At 35.6% G+C, this 23,739-nt stretch overlaps 1 protein-coding gene across 6 annotated transcripts in view; it reads left to right on the forward strand.

Moving 5' to 3' along the window:
* Nucleotides 1–23,739, forward strand: part of SNTG1 (syntrophin gamma 1) — a 363,432-nt gene that overhangs the window by 198,917 nt on the left and 140,776 nt on the right. For 3 of the 6 annotated variants that reach the window (XM_040550360.1, XM_040550362.1, XM_040550361.1), the window contains exons 3-4: nucleotides 7,704–7,838; nucleotides 18,853–18,909. In XM_040550360.1, coding sequence (XP_040406294.1) covers nucleotides 7,704–7,838; nucleotides 18,853–18,909 — 192 coding nt within the window. Of the gene's footprint in view, nucleotides 1–7,703; nucleotides 7,839–13,420; nucleotides 13,549–18,852; nucleotides 18,910–23,739 lie in introns of those variants that run through there. The other 3 variants (XM_040550365.1, XM_040550363.1, XM_040550364.1) reach the window with 2 other exon arrangements.

Raw genomic sequence — 23,739 nt, forward strand, 5'->3', positions numbered from 1 at the left:
ACCCTTCTGATAAAATCAAAGACTTGGGATGATTATGCTGCAGTAGGATCTTTTCCCTAGGGAATGCTGTTTTTTTTTGTTTGTTTGTTTTTGTTTTTTTTTTGTTTTTTTGTTGTTTGTTTGTTTTTAACGGTCTTTTCTTTGTATTTTATGAACAAGCAGCATTGGCTGCTTTCTAAGTTTTCTAACTTTCTAACTTCCTTGCTTTTGAAATCTCATTCTCTACCTCTAATACCTTGGCTTTTTTTTTTCTTTTTTTTTTCCTAAGATCACTATAAAATCATTTAAATTAGTAAATATATTTGTTTTAACATTTGTTATGTATTTATCTGTTTTTACAATACTGTCCATTGTTTCTTTGAAGATTTACTTTGATTTTCTAAGCCGTTGTCCTCTGCTTTATGAATCCCATGAATATTTCTAGACTTCACAAACTTTATAATGATATGTTCACAGCTCTAGCTTTATTTCAACATCTTTTTTTTTTTTTTTTTTTTTTTTTTGCCTGTCACAGAATTTATTTTAATTTTTAAGCAATATTTTGGCTTTCTCATTACTTTCTTTAATAAATCTTGTTATACACTATTTTGGACTGTCTAGTCCCCATTGTGCCAATGTATGATCCACATATTTCAGCCTATGCTAGTGATTTCCTTTGTTTATAAATGCTTTCAATTTGCAATGCTGGGATTTCTAATACCTTAGGTTTTATTTTTGTGTTTTTCTAAATCCAGCTTCAACTCATAATTTAATCCCAAAACCACAAGATGGAAAATGACTGACAATTTATGATGCCTGTGAGAATGTCTTATTAACAGACTAATTAAATTTGAAGAATATATGTGAATACCTATGTGATGAAACACATACATGCTCACAATAGCCTTCAGTGTTATATTGTCCCATGTCTTGGCCTCAATTGTAATGATATAATCTATTCCCAGTAAGCTCATTGGCAATTCAGGAATTAAAACTTGCTTATTTATAGTGTCAAAAAATTAAAGTTTTTGCTCCAAAAAGGTACCCTAGTTCGAAAAGAAGCTCACATACCTATAGGTATATTTATGTAAATGCAGATAAATGTTCATTTTCCAAATGTCCAACTTACATATTGAATTAATCAGACTGTATGAAACATAGAAAATTCTGTGTAGGACTTTATTCTTTTGAGAAAACAACTTAGCAAGAATGCCATAGCCAAATATTCATACCTGGGAAATCGTAGGAAAAAAAAAAAAAAAAGATTAAGCCCATATTTGATATTTTCTTTAGTTCTCTCAGGTTGGAGTGTAGAATTCATGTGCAGGAAAGGACTTCTTGTCCTTTGGGTTGGAAAATATTAGTACTTGATAGAACAGGCTCTGAATGACAAGCTGAACACATCCCCGTGTATCTGGGCTATATTTCTGACAGTATAAGTGCTTTTCACCTGCACTAGCAACACTCCCACAGAATGAGTAGCTGGACCGTTTAAAAACATCCTTTCTGTGGTTCTGACACATATTCCTACCTCCTGTATTCGTTTCCATTACCTCCTTATACCTTCTGATTCAATTTCCTTTTTTATTATTATACCTGCCATTATAAAGCAGTGACAGGCATATCTCCGTATGCCCAGAGGTCAGCTTCAGCTCAAATACGCATTCTAAAGTGCATCTGAAGTGAATTACCTACATATTTAAAGCAGTCTCTGCAACCATTCTCCTTATTGGTATCAGATTCTTGATGGTAAAACTAAATTTCAGGGCTCTAAACTAAACTGCAGAGGTTTGATATGTTTTTGAAGACACCAACCAAAGCCGAAACTAAAAGTCTGTCATTTTGCATAGAAAATGTGTTGACAGATTTTTTTTTTTCTCTTTCTTTCTTCTACTGGTTCATGAACTGAACTATTCTTGGGTGCCTACTGAAGTGACAAGGTCCTTTTACGAATCTGAAACTGGAAGAAGTAAAACTAACTACATTGTTTTATTACCAAAGGGCAAAAGTAATACATAAAATAGTTTAACCAAAAGATATATTCATTTCTTGAAAACTAATGAAGATTAACTAAAATGGCCTGGGATACTGATTAGGTCTCCTCCAGAACAAAGCACTGGCAAAGTTTTAGATTATTATTATTATTTTTAATGTAAATGACAAAGAAAACAAAATATATGGAAAAAAGTCAACATAAAAAAAATCTTTAGCAGAAAACCTGCTACTAACCTTATTTAGGCCAGATAAATTTTAAAATATTGATGTTTGATGTCCTGCACAAAACTGACTCTGAAAACAATAGGTAACATTAAAGACATGTCTCATATAGTATTTATTTGGGTATATGTTTAGTAGAGAGTATGCTGCTAGCCTAAATGTACAAACTATAGCTTTAGCAGAATCACAAAGTCACTGAGAGTTGGAGGCTGGAAGGGACCTCTGGAGGCCATCTGGTTGAACTCCTTGTGCAGGCAGGGCCACCCAATGCAGGTAGCCCAGGCCCACGTCCAGGCGGCTTTTGAAGATCTTCTTGGAGGGAGACTACACAACCTCTCTGGGCAACCTGTGCCAGTGCTCCACCACCCGCACATAAAGCAGTGCTGCCTGGTGTTCAGAGGGAGCCTCCTGTGTGCCAGTTTGTGCCCATGGCCTGGCTCTGGGCACCACTGAAAAGAGTCTGGCTCCATCCCCTTTGCTCTTTCCCTTCAGGTATTCAGGGACTTTGATGAGATCTCTCTGAGCCTTTTCTTCTCCAGGCTGTACAGTCCCAGCTCTCTTTTGTATATATTTCCTCTGAAATTAATTCCTAAATATTTGTGAAGGCCATATATACTGCACCAAGCTGTTAATAGTATGCGAGCATTTATAAATTCCTTTAAGGAAAGTTATCTGGGACAGATCTTATACACAGCCAAAATGGCAATGTGGTATGAATCAGAGTATAATCGAAAAAGGTTTTTAAAACACCTTTTTTCATTGCTTTTTTTCATTGCTAATAATGATCTGAGTGTGACCATATTCTTTGCAGAAGCAGCCTGCCTTGAGGGCTCTCCTACCTTTCTCTGATAAGGATCTGAAGCAGAAAGTCCAACAGACATTGGTGTCGCAGAGCAAAGAGAGATCAGTTTTCAATCCCTCTTATAGTTACATTAGATCAGGAACAGTAAGCAATTTCTAAACTCCTACCAAGGACATCAGCTCTAGCCAAATTAGTGTTCCTTTGTACCTGGGCTACAAGGGTGTAGAATCAGATGGCAGAGGCAGTACTGCACAGGTAAAAAATTCGCTTCATCTGTCACTTAGGTACGGCTACCTTCCTTCATCACTGCTTTGGTTTGACGTCACTTGCTGCTCTCCCATACAAAAACCTATTCTTTCACAACTGTATCTTACTTCCTTATCCACTCCTTAGCCTACCTCAACCACTTCATTAACACATGCAACTTTTAGCATTCAGTTTTCTTGCCCTCTTTACAACAGGCGCCTAACTCTGTAAATAGGGTGAAGAAAGTAGGAAGGTAGAAATGTTAAGCAGGGCAGTATGGGCTCAATGGAACAGGCAGTCAAGGTGTATTGGCTTTACAAAATGTTAGCAGCTGAACTACGCTTGTATGCCCATGTCTGTTGCAAGGCGATGCAGTTTATCATACATTTGAGCACCAGAGGATGCTTTGCCTGACCTCACACTGACAGTTACAGTAGCTCAGCTGACGTGACATATGCTATTTTATTGCTGTAGGCCAGGGGCAGGGCAGGGCCCTCTGCCAGTGAAACGTAGACAGCTTGAAGGGAAAATTTTAGCACACCCTGTTGTGGAATCTCATAAAAATTAGTAACGGGAACAAAAGCTAATATCAGGCACAACCTTGCACCCCTGCACCTGATCCACAGGCATGCCATCTAAGCTCTTCACATGTAAGAGATGGGGGGGAGGTATAGACTAGGCGGCCTGCCTGATCTCCCTTCAGCCAGGATAATTTTACTGGGGTCACGTGGATGCCAAATGTTGATGTGCACTGTGATTTTACATGAAAGCATATATGCAGGATATCTTCCCTAAGTTCCAGGTCAGGATACAGGAATTTATGTCCTTATTTGATACAGTTTACTGGATGCTTTGAGGACGGGAAAAAAGAAGAAAAAAGAAATGTCGGGAGATTTAAAAAAAAAAAAAACATAATGGAAAAAAGAGACAATCTTTGTTCTCAAGGACTTGTCTTGAGCTTATCTAATGAAACTGAACTACATTTTTAGCATTGTCTTTTAGGATCTTCACCTTTACATGGTTGTTAATATTGCTCTCAGGTAGCAAAGGGAAGGAGGTAGCATAATTGAAGCTTTAATTTTGAACTGTGTCATAAACCAGCTTTCATAAAGCTCAACAACAGTAAAGTGGTTCATTACATTTTAGAGTGTCTGATGTAAATAAGATCCCTGAATGTGTGTGATCAATCTTCCCAAGGGCCAAAATATTTTGCTGTTCCCAAGCTTGGTTTTCTTGTTAAGACTGAATAGACTCAGCCCACATGCATTTGGAAACTGACTTGAATTTTAATTTATTTTTTCTTAATGCCTAATTGTGTCTGCTATGGTTATGTGCCTCTTAATTCCCCCAAAGAAGCCCCTCAGCTTTGTGCAAAGATTCGTTGGAGACTTTATAGGGTAATTGACCAAATCAGAAATGTGGAGTCAAGTGAGGCAGAGCTACTAAAATCATAGTATCAGAGGCAGAATTTACCCCATTGCCAGTTATCCAGGGGAGGACAAAAGACATGTCTGCAAATATTTACTGCAGGAGAAAGGTAAATTATAAGCAGTATACGTTTGTGGGCCAGCCTCTTTTGTTTGACTGTAGTTATTTACAGCCTGCTCTGTTCAACTTCCACTGTCACTTATTGCTTACTTCACAGCTCCATGGGAAGAAGAGTCTTCTTAGTCTGTAAAGCAAAATTTTTAAGGAGGAGGAACAGGGCAACTTAACTATATTACATTCTCTTTGTTTTAATTTTGTGAGATTTTACGTATGCTATGAGAGGGGATTTTTTGGTGGTACTGAAAACTCCTAACTCCTTCTGCTGATCCATGTATTTAATTTGTTTGCATATGTCAATCAGTTTCTATCCCATCCTGTTGCAAAAAATACACATAAATACTAAACAAGGCTGTATGCTTTCTTCGGACCAGAGCACCCACTGACATCTGTATGAGTTCAGCATGAGGAACTCTTCATTTTTTTTCTTGAAGATTAGAATAAAATCTCTCAAATACATGGCTAAATTATACATATTTCCTACTGCTGATCAAGGGAAAACAATTTCATAAGTTTGAGTGTTGAACATAGAGCAGAAGTAAAAGGAAAGTTCATCAGTAAAGAATATTACATAAAGCTATTTTAAGATTGTCCTCATCCTCTTTTAATGCCTCTTGAGAACAATTTAAAATTTTCTTCTTCCAGTTGCATACTGTCAGTTCCATATTTGTGTTTGTTCTCTTCATGCTAGGCATGTAAGGTATCAGAGTGTATTATGGGGAGATCTTCCAAATGCTCTTTTAACCTCTTGTCTGAGAAAGAGCCCTTAGATTCAGCCAGGTCAGCCATGGCAGAGAAAGTTCACAGCAAGATTTTTGTTTCCTTGATCTCCTCTCAAGCAACTTTTTTTATTATTTATTTATTTGTTTTATAGTGGATTGAAATCTGTCCTGAATTAAAACAATGGAAGTTTATTATTGACCTTGATGAGTCCAAAATTTTAAATCATTTTTAATGAAGAATGATTTTCTGAGATACTTACGCGATTACATATATATTCGTATCTATGCATATAGGTATAGTTATCCAATACTAGTAAATTCTGTGTTATAACACTGAATTCTTACATTATTTGTAAGACAATTTTTAATACCCCAAATGCCCTACCAACATAACTTTTCCACTTATGAATCATTATACAGAGTGCTATCTTCAACACAGCCTTCAGGGAAAGGTTAAATACTGTGGGTGCTTACACATTCAGATTTTTTCACTGCTCGAACCTCTTACAGATGGTGCCCCAAAAGTAGCACAAATAAGTACTGCAAACAAAGATTCTGTTAAATTGTTTGAAAACCACATACTGTATACTGAAGAATCCTACAAAATTCCTGACCTCTAGCCATAAATGTAAAATACAAAAGTGAAGCATGAATTAATTTACTGGAAGGACTTGCATTCTTTGATCTCTTTCCTCTCATTCTTAACTTCAGCATTCTCATTTGACAAGTACTATAAAAGCATAAGTCAGTGTTGTGCTCACAGTTCAGGAAAAGCTCACAACAGGTTCATGTAGGCTGTTACTGCTTGGAACTGATTAGTTTGGAGGTATTAAGCAATTATATGTCCTTCTGTGTCAAAATTGGTGCAGTATGCAGGAATATCAGCTTTTGTAAGTGAGGTGTCATCATTTAATCCTAAAATGGAGACTGGGCGTAGCTGCCTGTCGTGGTTTTACTCAGCTGAGCAGCTGAGCTCCACCACAGCCACTCTCTCACTCCCTCTCCTCAAAGGGAAAGCAGGAGAAAATGTGATGAAAAGGGCTCAGGGTCTGAGATAAGGACAAGGAGATCACCCACCACATCATGGGCAAAAAAAAAAAACAAAAACAACTCAGCTTAGGGAGATTAATAACATTTATTGCCTATCACTACCAGACTAGAACAGTCAGAAACTACAGGCAAACTAAAATCACCATTCCCCCTATCCACTCTCTTTTACCTCTTCCCCCGAGTGGCACAGGGGAACGGGAGAATGGGGGCTGCAGTCAGTCCCTGATGCTTCATCTCCACTGCTCCTTCACGGTCGCTCTCTGCCCCTGCTCCACGTGGGGTTCCTCCCACGGGATGCCGTCCTTCCTGAACTGAGCCTGCGGGGACTGCCCACAGGCAGCAGCTCTTCAACAACTGCTCCCACATGGCTCCGTACCACGGGGTCCATGCATCCCCCAGGAGCAAACTGCTCCAGTGCGGGTCCCCCACAGGCAGCAGGTCCCCCCAGACCCCCTGCTTCTGCGTGGGCTCCTCTCCACGGGCTGCAGCTCCGGGCCTGGGCCTGTTCCTGCGGGGGCTCTCCATGGGCCGCAGCCTCCTCCAGGCCACATCCACCTGCTCCACGTGGGCTCCTCCATGGGCTGCAGCATGGAGATCTGCTCCATGTGGGACCCATGGGCTGCAGGGGGACAGCCTGCTCCACTGGGGGCACCTCCACGGGCTGCAGGGGAACTTCTGCTGCCTGCCTGGAGCACCTCCTGCCCTCCTTCTGCACTGCCCTGGGGTAGGGCAGATACCTGCCTGTATCTGGCTCTGGCCAGTGGCAGGTCCCTTTGGAGCCAGCTGAAAATGGCCCTTATCTGACATGGGGCAGCTTCTGGACTCTTCTCACAGAGGCCACCCCTGCAGTCCCATGCTACCAAAACCTTGCCATGTAAACCCAGTACACTGCCCTGAAGATAACAAAAGGAGTGTCATAAATTCATTATGGGCAGAATAGAAAAGATTTTGATTTTATAGTTGAAAAATCTGCCTTCACTCAATGCTTACCACAGCTGATTGTTCTCTTGTAATCTGAGCAGAGTAAATAAATAGTATTACCTGGTATTAGTTTAGGATATCTGTTGATGTATTTGTGGATGGATTCTAGCAATACAGCATGCTAACTGAGAAAACTTTTTTCTTTATTCCTTCCTTTGAAGACAAAGACAGGGATTTGTTTGCTGCAGGATGGTAACCAGGAGCCTTTCAAAGTGCGACTGCACTTAGCCAAAGATATTCTGATGATCCAGGAGCAGGATGTGATCTGTGTGTCTGGTGAGCCTTTCTATTCTGGTGTAAGTAGTTTTTATTTATTCTTTTAAGATGTACTTTATGAAAAGTAAAAATACTGTGTGTGTGTACATGGGCGTGTGTGTGTACATATGTATGCATTTAATGTCAGGTTAATATTTAATTTTACATTTTTAACACCAAGTACATTTTAGTATAACATCTACTGAGAGTAAATCCTAGCAATACCCATCTAGGAAGCAGCAATAACAACAAATAAGTTATATGCACGACTACACTATTGTTTCTGTGCACTGACCCTTGAATCCCGGTGCCACTTAATACAGCAAGGCAGTGACTTTTACAAAAACAAAACAACAAACAGATGTACTTAGATATCTGAGCATTGTCTGTGGAGTTGATAAGACAGCTGATTTTTAACTGTTATGGCAGGGCTTTACTGGATCAAGGTACAGCAATGTTATGTTACCCTTCGTATCTTTGTTTGCTTCATGTTGTATTATAACGCTTTACAGATATTGTCAGTCGATGATGTGAGGGTCACCAGTTGAGCTGGCAAGTTACTTTAATATGGATGGACTTCAGCTGGAACAGTGCAGTAGTGTGATTTACATATTACATGATGTGTCAGATCTCTTATTTTGCATTGTATAGAATTTTTTGGATAAGAAACTAAGTCTGTAGACAATTATTTGGAAGATCTGTGAAATGTAATGTAGAATAATATTGTAGGCTTTTTTTGAATTATTGTAATGATAAGTTTTTATTTAGAAGATAGCAAAATAAATAAAATAAAAACATTTTCTATTCATTTATAAAGACATGCTGTAATTATATTTTGTAGAGTGATTTTTAATTTTCTTTTGAAACTTTTATGAACATTTTGTTCTCCCTTTCAGCTAAATAAAATTATTGTAGGATTTCACGTTAAATCCTCTGAGACATAGTGCTATAATACCTGTTAATGCAAACATACTCTGACTAATATTATGTCTGTCTATATTATTATTTAATTACAGCTGTTGCCAAATCCCTGTGTCTCTAAATACAAGTATAATAAAAAGATAAAAAGCAAAATATAGAAATAAATTGGTAGAATGTTAGTGGTGCTGACAGTATGGAAAATTAATGGAAAATTTGTAGAGGAATCCATCTCAAAGTGTTTCTGATCATTTCTCTGAAACAAGAGCAACATACTGCCTATGGTGTCTCCATACACATTGGGTTTATTTGCATGACAAATCTGTCTTTTGACAGATTTGTCTTTTTGACCATTTCATGCTGTACAACTTCTTAATACAATTCTGTGAGTTGTATATGGAATAAAGATGGTCCTTTTACTAATCAGACTGTGCTGTTCCTTGACATACAGGATGTCTAGCAACCCAGGCAGAAAGAAATTATGAGTTCAAGCACTGGCTATAGCTATAGCTGCTCAATTAGCACATGTTGCAGCACTTTTACTCCACCAACACCATTCTGACTTTATTTATTAAAAGATTTTATCACTCACAAATACGACTTTCATTATTGTGCTGTAATATCTATTACTTCTGCTGAACTTTGTATTTAAATGTCTTCATGACATGCATATTTATTTTTTTCCCATTTCACAGCAAAGCTTTCTCTTAAAGTTTTTTACTCTTTAGTTTTGCAACAGAACTGTTGAAAATAGTGAATTTGCTTCACTGATTACACACCCCCTACTGTATTTGCATATTGGATGCATAACTCATTAACTGATTGATATTAATATGGTGATGAGGAGTTTCTTTTCTATTGGCAGTATTCATTGTTAGGCCAGTAACTCTGGAGCTCTTTACCCTGATTTCCTCTGGGATTAAGACTAGGTCTTGAATCAGTAAATTCATTCTAGCTAAGGATGATTGGCATTTCATAGATAGTTAACTGTCCTTTTGTCACAAACCATTTAAATCATCTGGAATTATTTGTTGTGATTGTATAGCATGGTCAGACAAGTCCCACAGGCTTACTTTTTTGCATTTTTTCTTCATTTTTTTTTCTTGCTGTTATTAGGCTTCTTTTTGTTTGTTTGCTTGCTTGTTTTTCTTGCTCCTTTTACTTTGCTTCGTTGATTTTTCTTTGTTCTTGATGTCATTCTAAATGATGGACCACATCTATTTTACTTTAACATACTTTTGACAGACCGAGTGGTTTCATTAGAAAATAATATTGAATGCCTCATTGAATAAACTCTAAAGAATAAAAATAAAATTTGTAACTGAGGAACAATAGTGATAAACTTTACAGACAAGTAGCTACAGTAAAACACCTTTTTAATCTTTTAAAAATAATCTTCAGATAATTTGATTACAGGGTTTTACTTCACTGTTTAGGAACGAAAGAGTGTTACTTTATTTCTAGTTTAGAACAGTGCCTCTTCTGTGTGTTGAGTCTGAATCAATTTGCATGCTCCTCTGTGTACGAAACACTTTAAACAGGCACTTAACTTTCCCGGGGTATCCTGATCTGCATTCTGCAGAATAATTTAAGTGAAGCAATGAGCCCTTAGGAATGAGGTGTTGCTTAATGTGAGTACATGGAATAAGGAGCTAGTTCTTAATATAGAACACTTCCTTTTTAGTGGAAAAAAATTGTAATTTCCCCAAAGTGAAGAGGGGCAAAGCAACCTTGTCTCTCCTATCACTGCATGCAGTTTGGAGTAAGAAAATAAAATATGTAAAAGATTATAAGCAGCATAGCATTAAAACAGTGTTAAACTAAAAAAGAAAGCATCTGTTTCTTTAGTAGGTTGAACAGAATAATGGTGTTCATGAGGATCCTACATCAGTCATGCCTGAAGCAACTCCATAAAACGTCAAAGAAAGATAGTTCAAACAACCACAGATTAGATCTAAATTTCAGTATCAGTTGCACCAAGTATTACAGACATTTCTTTATGTATACAACATGAAAGACTTGCTTTCCAGGAAATAGAAACATTGTGGGTTCACTATTATGCTACTAGTGGGTATCTGATATAGATATGAACTCCAGTGCAAATGAACAAGTGAGATGAGAATATTTTGTGAAACTCAAAAGTCTAGAAGACAGTTACTTTACAAATGCAAATGAAATCCTTGCCTGTGGAAAGTTTTGATATTATGGGAAGTGTATATCTGGCTTTTGACTAGTGTGTGTGCTGAAGATACCCTGAGACTGTGTGTGAGAAAACTGGAAGATGAGACCAGTGACTGTTAGGTCAGGTACATTTTTCTTTCCCCTAAAGTAGTAGACTCTCACACAACATCTGTTTATAATTGTGGTGCTGCCAACACATAGCTTTCTTACAATCATCACAAATTTCTATAGCCATCACTTGTGGTACAGTACAGTCAGGACTTTTACTCGTTTCATTTGAAAAAGAAATCCCCTGAAAACAGCTGAACTATACCACATGTGAACTTCATTGGTATTGATAGCAGAATAATTTTTATTTTTTATTTCCTTTTAAATGTATTCCTTGAATTTCAGGAAATTTTACTTACAAAATTTTACTATATGATGTTCAAGATGACAATCTGTGATAAGGTGAAACCCAGTCTTTTTAGATGTATACGTAAATAGACCAGACTAACAAGGATTGCCTGATATTGTCCTTGCTGAAAATTAGGACAGGAAGGGGGTTCCCCAAGATACAGGTTGTCTGGTTTGAAACACAAATCTTCAGTAGGCTAATTCCTAGGAAAAGTTTTAATCTTTACTGTTCCAGAACCATTTTTGTTTGTTTGTTTTGCAGTTCATCCTTACAGTTTCTATCACCTTTTGTGAATATTTGAAACTCAAGTAAAAGGTTACTGTGTTTTTATCCAGAAAAGTAGTTTACCTTTTGAAGGAACCTTTTTTTTTTTTTTTTTTTTAACAGATTCTATTTGTTTGCTAATTGTACTCAGGCAAGAGGTTTTTTTTTATAGTGTATCTGCATGTAAGATCCATAAACCAATGATGACAATGTGCCATTTGACGAGATGAATGGTTTGAATCACCTGCTGTTTTCCTAAAAGACTGAAAATGAACTGTGAGCAGCTGGCAAAATGCTAACTTTTGTTACCAGGACAATTTGTTTTAAAATAATTTTCTTATAGGTTCTGTTGAAGAGTCATAGATTTGCTGAAATACATTTAACTCACTGATGAAAAGATAGAAATGATTCTCATTCATTTTGAGTAATCTAATTTTATGCTGCTATGTAGTCATGCATTATTTAATTAAATGTCTCATAATTTCTTCTAGCATTTTTATATTAAGGATGTTTTCAGGAGATTTATGTGAAGATCATTTGTACTTTCTATACTAATAAAAAAATGAATGCGTGTTTTTGTGAATTTGTAGAGCTCTCCAAGTAGTATAGCATTTCTCTAAGGATTTAACAGAGTTTGATACAAATGGATTTGAAGTTAACCTATGGACTGTAATTGTTTTTTGGATAGGTAAGAGGCTTTCATCTATAAACACCTTTTCCAAGGTCAGAAAGTAAGACTGAGTTAAACTATTGAACTGAAGCCAGATCTGATTTCTGACATTACTAATCACACAGCCATTCTTCTTTTTCTTGTAAAGATAAGAACCTATTACCTTTAACCTTGTCCTTTTGCTACTGTGAAATCAACTACATTGAAAGGTTTACAACTCTATACAGTGCCCATATTTACTAAAAATTAGTTGCATTAAGTATTTTTCAGCTTACAAGATTTGCACAATAAAATGTTTTTCTTGATTTTTTTTCTTAAATTATAAAGCTATTATTCATTTTTAAGTATCAGCGTAAATTCAGAACATGTCACTTAAACCCGAGTTGCACGAGCAGTCAGATGAATTTATCTTATTTCCCTTGCTTGCTGCACATTTTAGAATTTTGGAGACTTACTGAAAGTGTATTTTAAATCTGTTACCTTGAATCATTCTTTTTTGAGAGTTTGAATTTTTTCTTTTCATATATTTTGGTGTAGGTAAAACAAGTTCAATTAAAATTAGGAATACTAAGGATTATAAAAATTTGTAGAAAAAAAAGTGAAAAGCTTAAAATAGTAAACATAAGGGTTTGGTTTTTTTTCTGCTTTCTATTTATTTCTGTATTTATTTAAAGTCTTCTCTTTGGTTTTATTTTTTTCCCCACAAAGACAAATATTGAAAACCAGGAAAGACTTGGAAAACCCAAAGCATTGATCAGTGTTTGACTGAAGCTTGCAGCTAGAAACCGCAGCTATTGTGAAACCGCAGCTATTGTGAAACCACAGAATGTGTTCTTTGCCAAGACTTGTGGGAATTAAAATCTGTACTGACCTTGAGTTTGTGGGTTTTGAATTTATTTTTTTATTATTATGTTTATTCATTTATTGAGATATTGAGAAATGCAGTACTTTGAAATAAACCAATCCTAGGAATATAATTTTTACAAGTAGAAATTTAGGTGTTTCTGCTTTTAGGCATATGGTATAGGAATAGTAACATTTTGGAGTGAGAACAAGCAAAGTGACAGGTGCTCTTGCTCATTAGAGTCAGTGTTAGCAGTCTACACAATACAGCTGCATTTACCACACTCAATCTCTAGCACAGCTGCAGAGGAACCGGGATTTCTGACTAACCAGGCATTCTGCTGCTCTCCTATACTGCCACCCCTCTCCAGTTACATGAGGAACTGAAATAAGGTGTCAAGTTTTGAATGTCATGTGACAGGAGTTACTAGCAACTGAGCAAGGCTGCTGGTTAATGCTGCTAGTTCAGAGTGGAGATGAAGTGACCTGTATGTTTTTAGAATGTGTGTAAAGTTTGACTGCTCATGTCAATTAATCCAAAGAAATACCAATAACAAAAAAGTAAAGGGTTAACAAAAAGAGGATGTGAAATCTCTGTGCTTGAAAATGTAAGAAAATATTCAATGCATAAAAAAAATTTCTTATGACTCTTAGGTCAACGTGGGATGTTATTACTAATGACCGCTAAAGTAAGAGTATAGCCTTGAGGATATTATGGCTTTAAATTTTTACAGATTGATCTATAAAGTTGTTACCAATGTATTGTTCATATTTTTATATTTCATTGTTGCATTTTTAGAATTATATCTTAACATTTTTCTCCTTTTTTTTTTTTTCTCTACAGTTTTGCATGTTACTGTGCTATTGTAGATTTCTCTTCAGGTCTATTCCTGTTTTTCCAACTACTGCTTTCTCCCCTGCCTTGGGTCAGCTTTTTTCCATGTTGTTCCATGTATATATATAGTACCTTGGTGTCTGTTCCATCCACTGTAAAAGCAGAGTTCTTGTTTTCTGCTTGTGTACAATTAATGATTACATAGGATTCTGTACCTTCTTTTCCTGTTTATTTACTGTTGGTATGTGCTTACAAGGTCATTCTTCACTTCTAATCTCATTTAAGATGATGTTGGTGATCTCAAGAAGATCATACTGCTGTTTAATGAGAAATGTTTATATATCTTTAATGAAAGCCTATAAAATACTGCTTTTCTGTTCCACTGCATAGATCTCATAGGAAAAAAGATTTTTGCCAAAACTCTTAGCTCTCTTTTCCGGTCAGTGAACTCACATGTGGACGAGGAATTTTGAGTTACAGGCATGGAAAATGCTGACAGCTTCGCAGCAGTTTTGAGTTTTTCAGTAAAATGATAACTACTTTTGTTCTGTTCCAGGAAGTAGCTTCTGAAACACTCCTCCGAATCCTGTGTTTAAAGATCCTAGGAGCTCTAACTCTATTTAGTATAATGTAGCTAACAAATGTGATAATAAAATTACAAGCTAACAGGATGTTATTTAATCTTGATATTAAACTAGGTAGATTTTCATCAGAATTGAGTTTTGTTTGTGAAAACTTGGAGATGGCATTGTTTTGTGAAGCTGCAAAACCAATGCAAACTCAATTGTAGAATGCTACCCCTGTAAATAAAGAAGGGAAGGCTAAATTAAGTAAAATATTAATAGACAAGTCTACATCTGACGTAGATTTTTCAGTTAGATTTTGTTTTAAGCACATAATTAGAATCAATGGAGCAGGACTGTCTTTAAGTTAGAACAACGTAAGTGGTGTATTGAGATATGTAGAGTGTTTCTTTACTATTAAAAAAAATGTGTTGCCTTCTAGAGTTATCATCATATTTTATTAATTAATAATTTTAATGCATGTAAGAACCTAGAAAGCTGTTAGACTAGTGAAAAGCAATTTATTATTCTTATTGTTCATTTGAAATGCTAATTAAAGGCATCAGAACGTTTTTTTTTTCTTCAGTTTACTGGTCAGAATTCTTTATTATATTAATCATCATATTTCACATAAAAACACGGTGCATTGTAGATGAGATTTTTTTCAGTTCACCTTGGCTAGAGATGGCACTGACAATGAAGCTTAGTTTAGATTTATCACAAGTAACATACTGCAAAAGAAAACCTTATTCAGATAAAAGAGTTTTCTGGCAAAACATTTCAAAATTGTTATCTGCTATCAAAATACTTACTTAAGTTACTTTGCCAACTGTAAATGCGAGGATGATCTTTCCAAAGTCAAAATTGACATCCTGGCCCTATACTCAATGGAGGACATAGATGATGAAGATGATTACTGCCTAACTTGGACACCTGCTTAGACTCATCTAGGTTGAATATATCTATTTTCCTGTATTGGTTACAGGAGAAAACTAGCTTTGACCACTGCCTAAGTTTTATATGACTTAACTTCTATTAAATAAGTCCTATTATTTTTCTTACAATCTTTTGGTTAAAAGAAGAAGAGAGGCTGATCAGAGCCAGGGTCTAATCCAACACCAAGATTCTGGGGGTATGAAATGTGTTGATACTTCTGACAGTTCTGGAAAAGCTGTTTCGCAATATTATTTATGTGAGTTTTGTAGATGCAGATTAGTGGATTACCGATGGTTTAGTAATGAAATACGTCATTCGTACGTAATTCTGATTTTGAAGGTTGTTAATTGTTTGTATTTGTTAGCTGTTGTGTTATGTAGAGTAGGGAAGTCCTTACATATAAAATACACCAAAGTAATAAATTTCTTTGTTGTAGGTCTGGGAAGTGTGTTGAATTAACCTAGGTTAAATACAGTGCAATGCCTTACATGTAACACAGAGCGGATTTAATTTGCAGTATGTTCTTGGTGTTCAATTCAGTTCAGTAACAGTCCAAACCTGAAATATATCCACTCTCAGTGGAGCTAGAAAAGAACCTAGAAAAAATAGCATGTGAAATCCACTGAAAAACTGCGTTGTGCTGGAAAGTTACAGTTGCATGATTTTTTTTTTCAGTCTTCCATTTGCTTACTGTTACACAATTTTGTCTAGTTAGTAATCTGCTATATTGGCAAAGCATTTTTGAAATATGCATTTCTTCCTCTTAAAAAGTAATGCCAGGCTCCAGTGTAAAATATTTCTAGTTTTCTGTCAGATGGCCTGGCAAACTCTCTCTCTCTCTCAATAATAAAAAAAAAAAAAAATCAAGTGTTTTAATGGCTTTCTTTGATCTGCCTTAGCTTGAGTGAAAACCAGAAAGAATATTTTATTGACTCTTTTATATGGGTACCTTTGTGTGTCTTGTGCTAAGCAAGAGAACAACAACAAAAATATATGTGTGTATATGTATAATATTTTGCAGGCAGCTTTCTCTTAGGCTTTTTAGAAAGCATAGCCATAGCTTAGAACATATTCAGGTGCCACTATTTACACTTAACAGAGATAATGAGCTACAAATTTTTATGAAGATTTATGTTCTTCAGTGAGCATAGTGCTTAATTTGTATTTTGTGGAGTGTGATATGCTTTGTTCCATGCATAGGTAATGTAATAGTATTATGTCAGTTTACCTTAATGCCAACTATTATGCCAGTTTAACCTGAACAGGTTGTTATTTTTTAGCGTCTTCTTAAGTAACACGAGTATTTTTTGTTTGATTTGAACATGTATAACAAAAATGTTAGCATGCATTGACTAGAATATACTACGCAAGTTTTTGTTCTTAACTACATATCCAACAGAAGATAGAAGTGGAAATGAGGGGAAGCTAACAAAAATAAATAAATAAAAATACTGCCATTAGCAGAGCCACAGCTGATTGTTTCACGTTCTTATGTGTAAGCTCAGTTTAGACCAAACATCAAGCTGTGGCCTATACTAGTTTATCCCTAATTTATTGTCTGCAGTATTAGCTGTGGCTGAAACCTCCTGGCAGACAAAAGGTTTTTTGAGTGCAGTTCATGCCCTGAACTCAAGTAGCTTTGTGGACTGAACTCAGTTTCTGGGAATGCCATCATAAAAGTTCCTGGATGGTGTGAGTGGAGAGCTGGGAAGGCTCTTCTGGACCCTCTGCACAGTGTAGATGCACATTGATGGAACAAGTTAGCCTTACATTCCTCTATTGCCATGCTGTGCATTCAGTTGTGGGTTACAAATGCAAGAGTATAATTTGTTCATGTATTTCAATACATTAAAAATTTGAAAAGTTTGGCCATTAGCAGCAAAATGGTATAGCTGTTTCTTAGAAAAAAATAAACATTTACAAATATTAGCATAAATAATTAAACATAAAGGCTCATTTTAGGCAGCTGGTTTTGTGTTGCAACCCAAAACACTGCACAGGTTTATACTTGTTCTTTCTGCAGTTACTCAATTCATATTTGTAACAAATGTGAAAAAAAAGGAAAAAACTGCATTTTCCCTCAAATGTAGCAACTCCATTTTCCAAAACTCTTAGGTGGTGTCCCTACCTCTTTTCTTTTCCTTTTTGTGTATGAAGGAAAAATAGGTCTGTAAAGCTTTCAGGCTTCTTCTTGCTGACATGTTTCTCATATGAGCCAGCAGAATACCTTATGCATCCTTATGCTTCTTACATTCCTCAATAGCCATATGGAATGAACTATGATCCAGCCCTTAATGTAGTAAATAACACGGACAGTATATTTTTGTGTTGTTTATGCAAATCTGAAGGGCACTGGCAATCTATGCTGATTGGTCTGAAATGTATGAATATATGTTGTATAAAATACATATTTAGACTTCTGCAATTCTACATATTGAAAAGGATATAAAATCCAGGCCACAAATACAGAATATTAAAAAAAAAAAAAAAAAAAAAAATCTAGCTATTCCACATATTTGTGCCTGGACATATGGTATATGTGCACACCTACTATTATTATTTATTTTTTTTACTGCTATCCAAGCTCACTAATACTAAATGATCCTTAGGAATAAATTCAACAAGACAGACTAGGAAAAAAAAGGTCTTTGATTTTTTAAATGTTCATATTTAAGACAGACACTAGCCTATGGTTTTTACACAACAAATTTTAAGAATAGGCAATAAAAGAAAAAAATGAGCCGGTTTAAATAATTCTGCCCATAACAATAGCCATGATGACTTGGTTATGATTTTTAAACCGTAGCTGTGAGGTCAACAGTGACTGCGTTTACATTAGTCTCTTAATTTGGATCAGGAATGTACCTTGAAATGAGTTTCTGGATCATCTGCACTAATCATGCTTTTCTCATGTCACTGACTGGTGTTGGAGTATGCAAGCTGTATTCCTTTTGGATGAAACTAAATTGGAAAATTGGAAATTGGAAACTGCATTCCAGAAATGCAGTTTACGTACTTTAGCATTTAGTGTTCAGTCTGCCTATGGGGCCAATTTAATGCCAGTTAAGTAAGATCTCTGAAATGCATCTGTTTTGGATGATGTATCCTGAATTAACAGTTTAACTCTACAGATCTGTTCTTATTGCATTGCTGTACTGGCTGCAGTACAGTAGTGCACACATAATATCATATGAACTGAACAAATTCATTTTTGTCTGAGATAACATCTGCTGTTCTTCTGGACTTTGTCACTTACCCCCTGCACCATAGGTTTCATGGGATTTTTCCATTCAGGAAATCGCAAGTTTATTATAACAAGAAAAATCAATGTAGGAGGGTAGAACAGAATGACTTATTGAAGTGTGAATGTGGATGTTATGGAAAAAAAAAAAAAAGACAAAAAAACACTCTAATTCTAACCAAACTTGATTTAACTTTTTTTTCCCAGGAAAGAACAGTAACAATTAGAAGACAGACTGTAGGAGGATTTGGATTAAGTATAAAGGTAGGATGTTTTTTTGGTCTTTTATTCCACATTACACAAAAAGTGTCTTTGTATATAGTTAATTTTAGTGGGGACAAATTATATTTCAGAGGACTAGAAACAATACAGCAAATATGTTCTAGAAAGTTAGCTTCTGTCACAATATGGCAACCAGTAGCTACATTGCCTTGTGGAACAGAAGGCAATGGAAAGATCATCCCATTAAGATTCAAGCCGAGCAGCTCTTTAATAAGATTTGATAGAAGAGTTGAAAAGTGTTTGCAACTGCACAGACTGTACTTTTGTTCAATAGCACTCTAATTTAGGTGGTTGTTAATGAATGTTAAATTACAGTGGCAGGTATAGGGAAGAGCCAATAAGTTCATAATAGGTTCTCCTACAAAGAATTTCATGTTACTTCAGTGCAATTCATTAGCTCGACAGAAAGCATTATTGCTTTCTCATAGCGCTTATTTTGCTTACAGATCAAGCAACTGTAGTGATTTATCATGTTACCATATTTTGCCTATCCTCAGTAAGAATTAAGAACATATGGAAGTGTGATTCTTTTCGAGGGACAGAGGGTTAATCATTTTTGTCATAAGCTTTCTGTAAATCTATATTGCTGCAATATTGAAAACCTTACCTTAGCTCTGAATCTCAGTGTAGAGATACAATGTTAATTTTATCTTCTAAACACAGCAGTCCTCAGCCTCAAAATGGCAATGGAAAAAATCAAGTGTACTTCACATGAATGCAAAGAGTCTTAAATTATGCATATTATGTGGAAGTATAGACTTTCCTGTGAACATCTGCTAGTACTGACCTTATAAGAAATGACTCAGAACAGGGAGTAATTTGCTTTTGTGTTGTCATTGATAAGAATATTGCTGAATAGAAATATTAGTTCTTAACAGCAAGTGCACCAAGATATATTTTATCTTGTTGACCCACTATGACCTCTGTGCAAGGAAAACATTGCTATTTTGTGGCCAAAACTTCCCATGTGTTTAGTCAACGGTATACAAGTTATTTTCTTGCAGTGTCATTATAGGTTACTGTTCTCTGAATAAAGATGCAGTAATGCATGTCAGTGTAAGATAAAGTATATGGGTGATTGAGGTTGTTTTTAGTTAGTAGTAAGAAATAGCTGCTTACAGTAAGGATTTTTGAGGTTTGGGAAGCAAATCTCACGAAGTTTATTAAAGTTGACTAAAATTGATTTGTTTAGTTATATAATACAAGAGGTTATATTTTAGAATTAAAATTGTGGGGAAAAAAAAAAGTCAAGATCACCTTGCATTTAAGTATCAGGTAAATTAAAGAAAGTAAAATATCACAGAGAAATATAAATTAAAAAGTGAATGAGCAGATGGTCTTTCTTAAATTAGTGGCATTTTTAAAGCAAGATTATTAGATTCAGACTGTTCTGAATAAACTTCTTGGAAGTTGCAACAGTACTTAAAAGTGCCAAAACAAACTATGGATTTTTCAGACTGTGAATTCAGCCTAGGAGGGTAGTTCTCTTTTTATGCATTTATGAAAGACCTAACATTCCATATAAATTGAATAAAGTCATGTTTCAATTTAAAAAATCTATATTAAAAACTATATTGAGTGTATTAGAAACAACTGCAAGAGAACTTACAAACCATGGCATTATATTATTTTACTGAAATGTATTTTCTTGTTTTATTGCATAAATGTTTTAATCAAAATTTATCTAGGTAGTAGAGCTACATAAATTCAGGTTTGAATAGGTATTTTGTTTTCAGTTTTTGGAATGACTAATGACCAGATGATGATTGTTAGTTATTCTAACAGATATCCCTTCAACAGATGTCATTAAGTGGACAGATCTCTTTCAACAAAAGAAACTCAAACTCCCTTGGATGACAAGAATTCCATGGTCTGGCATATTCTGTAGATGTGTATCAAGCAATATGTTTCTTCCTTCTCTAAAAACCAATGAACCTATTTTGCTAGATTCCCCTTTTTTTTTAATTTTTTCTTTTTTGTAATCCCGTGTCTCAGAGGAGAAAAAAAAAAAAAAAAGAGATGACCAATTTGGATAGCCAACACAATCTAAAATAAGTACTTGTTATACACTTCTATTATGGCATTTAGCTACCAGTAAGAGACAGAACTGGAACTTAACGTAATACTTTTTGCAATTTTTAGGTATGCTGTGCAGTGTCAGTGTCATATTCTGAAAAGTGACAGTTTCCTGTTTTAAAAGGTACCAATCAATCTTCCCTTTGCAGATGAGTAATAGTCGGTTACTTTGTTTTGCTTTGTTCTGGAAGATTCCTGAACCTTAATTAAAAAATATTTATTTTAATAATAGAAAAAAAATATATATCTTTTTAATTAATGCCTTAAAGTAGAGTTCTACAAATCAGCCTGTGGGAAATGGCCAGTACAAGAACCAAACCTACTGAAAACACATTATGAAGTTTACCTCACAGTATATTCAGGGAGTCTTAACGTACACTAGTTTTCTCTCTTTGGGATCTAGGAGACATAATACCGACTTCCCAAAATAAAACCCATAGCTCATATTTTGGACCTAGGCAAAATGCTAGCGGTGGAGAAAAACAAGGGAGATTCTGTACCTGATCCTGACCGATCCATTTCCTGTGTCTTGTGTTTGTTCTGATTGTTGGCACGTGTGTACACACTCACACAGAAACACATGGCTAATGTAGAGCAGTGTGTATGCTGAGATGTTGTATTGCAACTTTGGAAAGTTCCTACACCTTCCAGAGATGGAGTAGTACTGCAAAAGGTATTTACCAGGAGCTAAATTTCTACATACATCTGAAACGCCAAAGCAGCTTAATTTTGTTTGTCCAAGAAGGTTAGGTTTTTCTCCTGTCTTGGTGCCCACAAGCCAGCTCCACCACTGCCATAGTTTCTTGTGTACCTTTTAAGAAAAAAGCATCACTGATCACTTTTTTGTTTTAGGACTTGGTCCCGAGCGCTGCGGTGATTCACGAAGACCTCTTCACAGGGGCAGTGAAGTAGGCAGCTATAGCTGGTCAGCCATCTTAAGTCAAGTCAGCCATCTTAAGTCAAGTCAGCCATCTTAAGTCAGCCATCTGTGTGCTTGTTAGTCAGCACACTGGATCGAATTCATCTCTGCATTAGGGCTTCTGGAAAGGCCTGAGGATTTACGTTTTGGCTGTGGTGTATTTCAAAGGATGCCTTTCATCTGAGATGTGAGTTACACTAGGGCAGTGATTAGTGACTCTCACTTTAAAGTATTTGCTTGTGCTTTGATAGGAATTTGTCAAGTTTTAGCATTGAGCTCTAGGGTATTGTTTCTTTTTTTTTTTTTTTTCTGCTAAACACCTGTTTGCTATCAGAAATCTCACATGAGCAAGTCGCTTATTAATTAAGTTTTGGAAGTGTCTTGTCCCACCTTAAATATTCTAGAAAAAAAAACCTAAAATATATATATATTTTTACTATCATTATTTTTCTTGCAGAGTAGAAGGACAAAAAAGTTAATAATTCTAAAATGAAACTCCCCATTTTTCTTTTGGTGACTTGTATATTCTACTTGTCTCTTCTTTTGTGTTTGAACTTTCATGTTCCAACTGAAGTTGTAAAAATCAGATTCAGCTAACTGCTTAAAAAACTGCTTGCAAAATTCATTTTTACATAAGATCCAAAGCTAAGCCCTTTTAAAAATTGATTGTAATCCAGTCTTTGTGAGTTTGATAGAACAAAAAATACTGTTTTGTGTTTTGCTGTACTTCATTTTACTGAAGTTAATGGTAAAAATTTAATTACATTTGGAGCAGAACTGATCTATTCCACACTATTCAGAAGAAATTATTTTCTCGTTTCTGAAGTCCCTTTAGAACTCTCGTTAATAAACCTCTGTGAGAAGGAATAGCCATGGAGAAATAGCCATATAGAAATTGAAGGGTATAGTATATTTCACTCATCACATCTCTGACGAGTTTGAGTTGCTGGGATTTGACAAGAAGCTGCGAAGTGTATGACTTCTGAAAGAACATCATGTCTCTCAATAATTGGAGAGAATGTAGTGTTCTTGAGGAAATAGGCAATAAAAGTTCATTAAATAAATTAAGGTTTTCACTTACAGTGTGACTTCTGGCTACCAGAACTCTGTACAGGGACATTTTCTTGTATCTGTTTTAGTCTTTTTTTGCTGAGACTGTTTGACTTCTCAGTTTGACTCCACCAAATTATCTGTAAAGCAACTGTCTTGCTTACACCTATGAAGATACTTAGGTGATTCTCCTCCTCTTCATTCATTTTGTGATAATCTTTTTTTATGAACAAATTTTCTCTGCATTTCAAGCAGAAGTAGTTTAAAAAAAAAAAAGTTAGTGCCAATTAATAGATGAATCATCTAGGTTTATGTTTGCAAATCTATCTTTTCATTTTCAAAGATGTGTACTGGTGGAATTTGGTTTTGAATGTGTTATGGAAGTGACAGTTTGGTTCCTGGTACACTATTACATTGAACAGAAAAGTTGCAAAGGGCCAAATAACATTAGAACATTATTGTACATATTGTTTAATTGCTGTCATGATACTTGGCACAATTTTTGCTTATGACATCTAGCATTCTCTAAGACAGTTCATGAGCACAGTTCAGAACATTACATGGACCACTCCCAGTAGACAAAGTGTATAAAGTCATGCTATTACAACTGGGAAAAGAGTTTAATTACATAGACATGAGCCATGTTGAGACACTAGATGTTAAGGCTAAAACGGGCAGGGCTGTCTCAGCAGAATAAATGTTACCTTTTAGTATGAAATAAAAATGTCCATATATTCAGCTAATGTGAGGTACTGCAGTTCCCACTT

Source organism: Cygnus olor, chromosome 2, assembly GCF_009769625.2.
Source record: "Cygnus olor isolate bCygOlo1 chromosome 2, bCygOlo1.pri.v2, whole genome shotgun sequence".
NCBI classification, from domain to species: Eukaryota; Metazoa; Chordata; class Aves; order Anseriformes; family Anatidae; genus Cygnus; species Cygnus olor.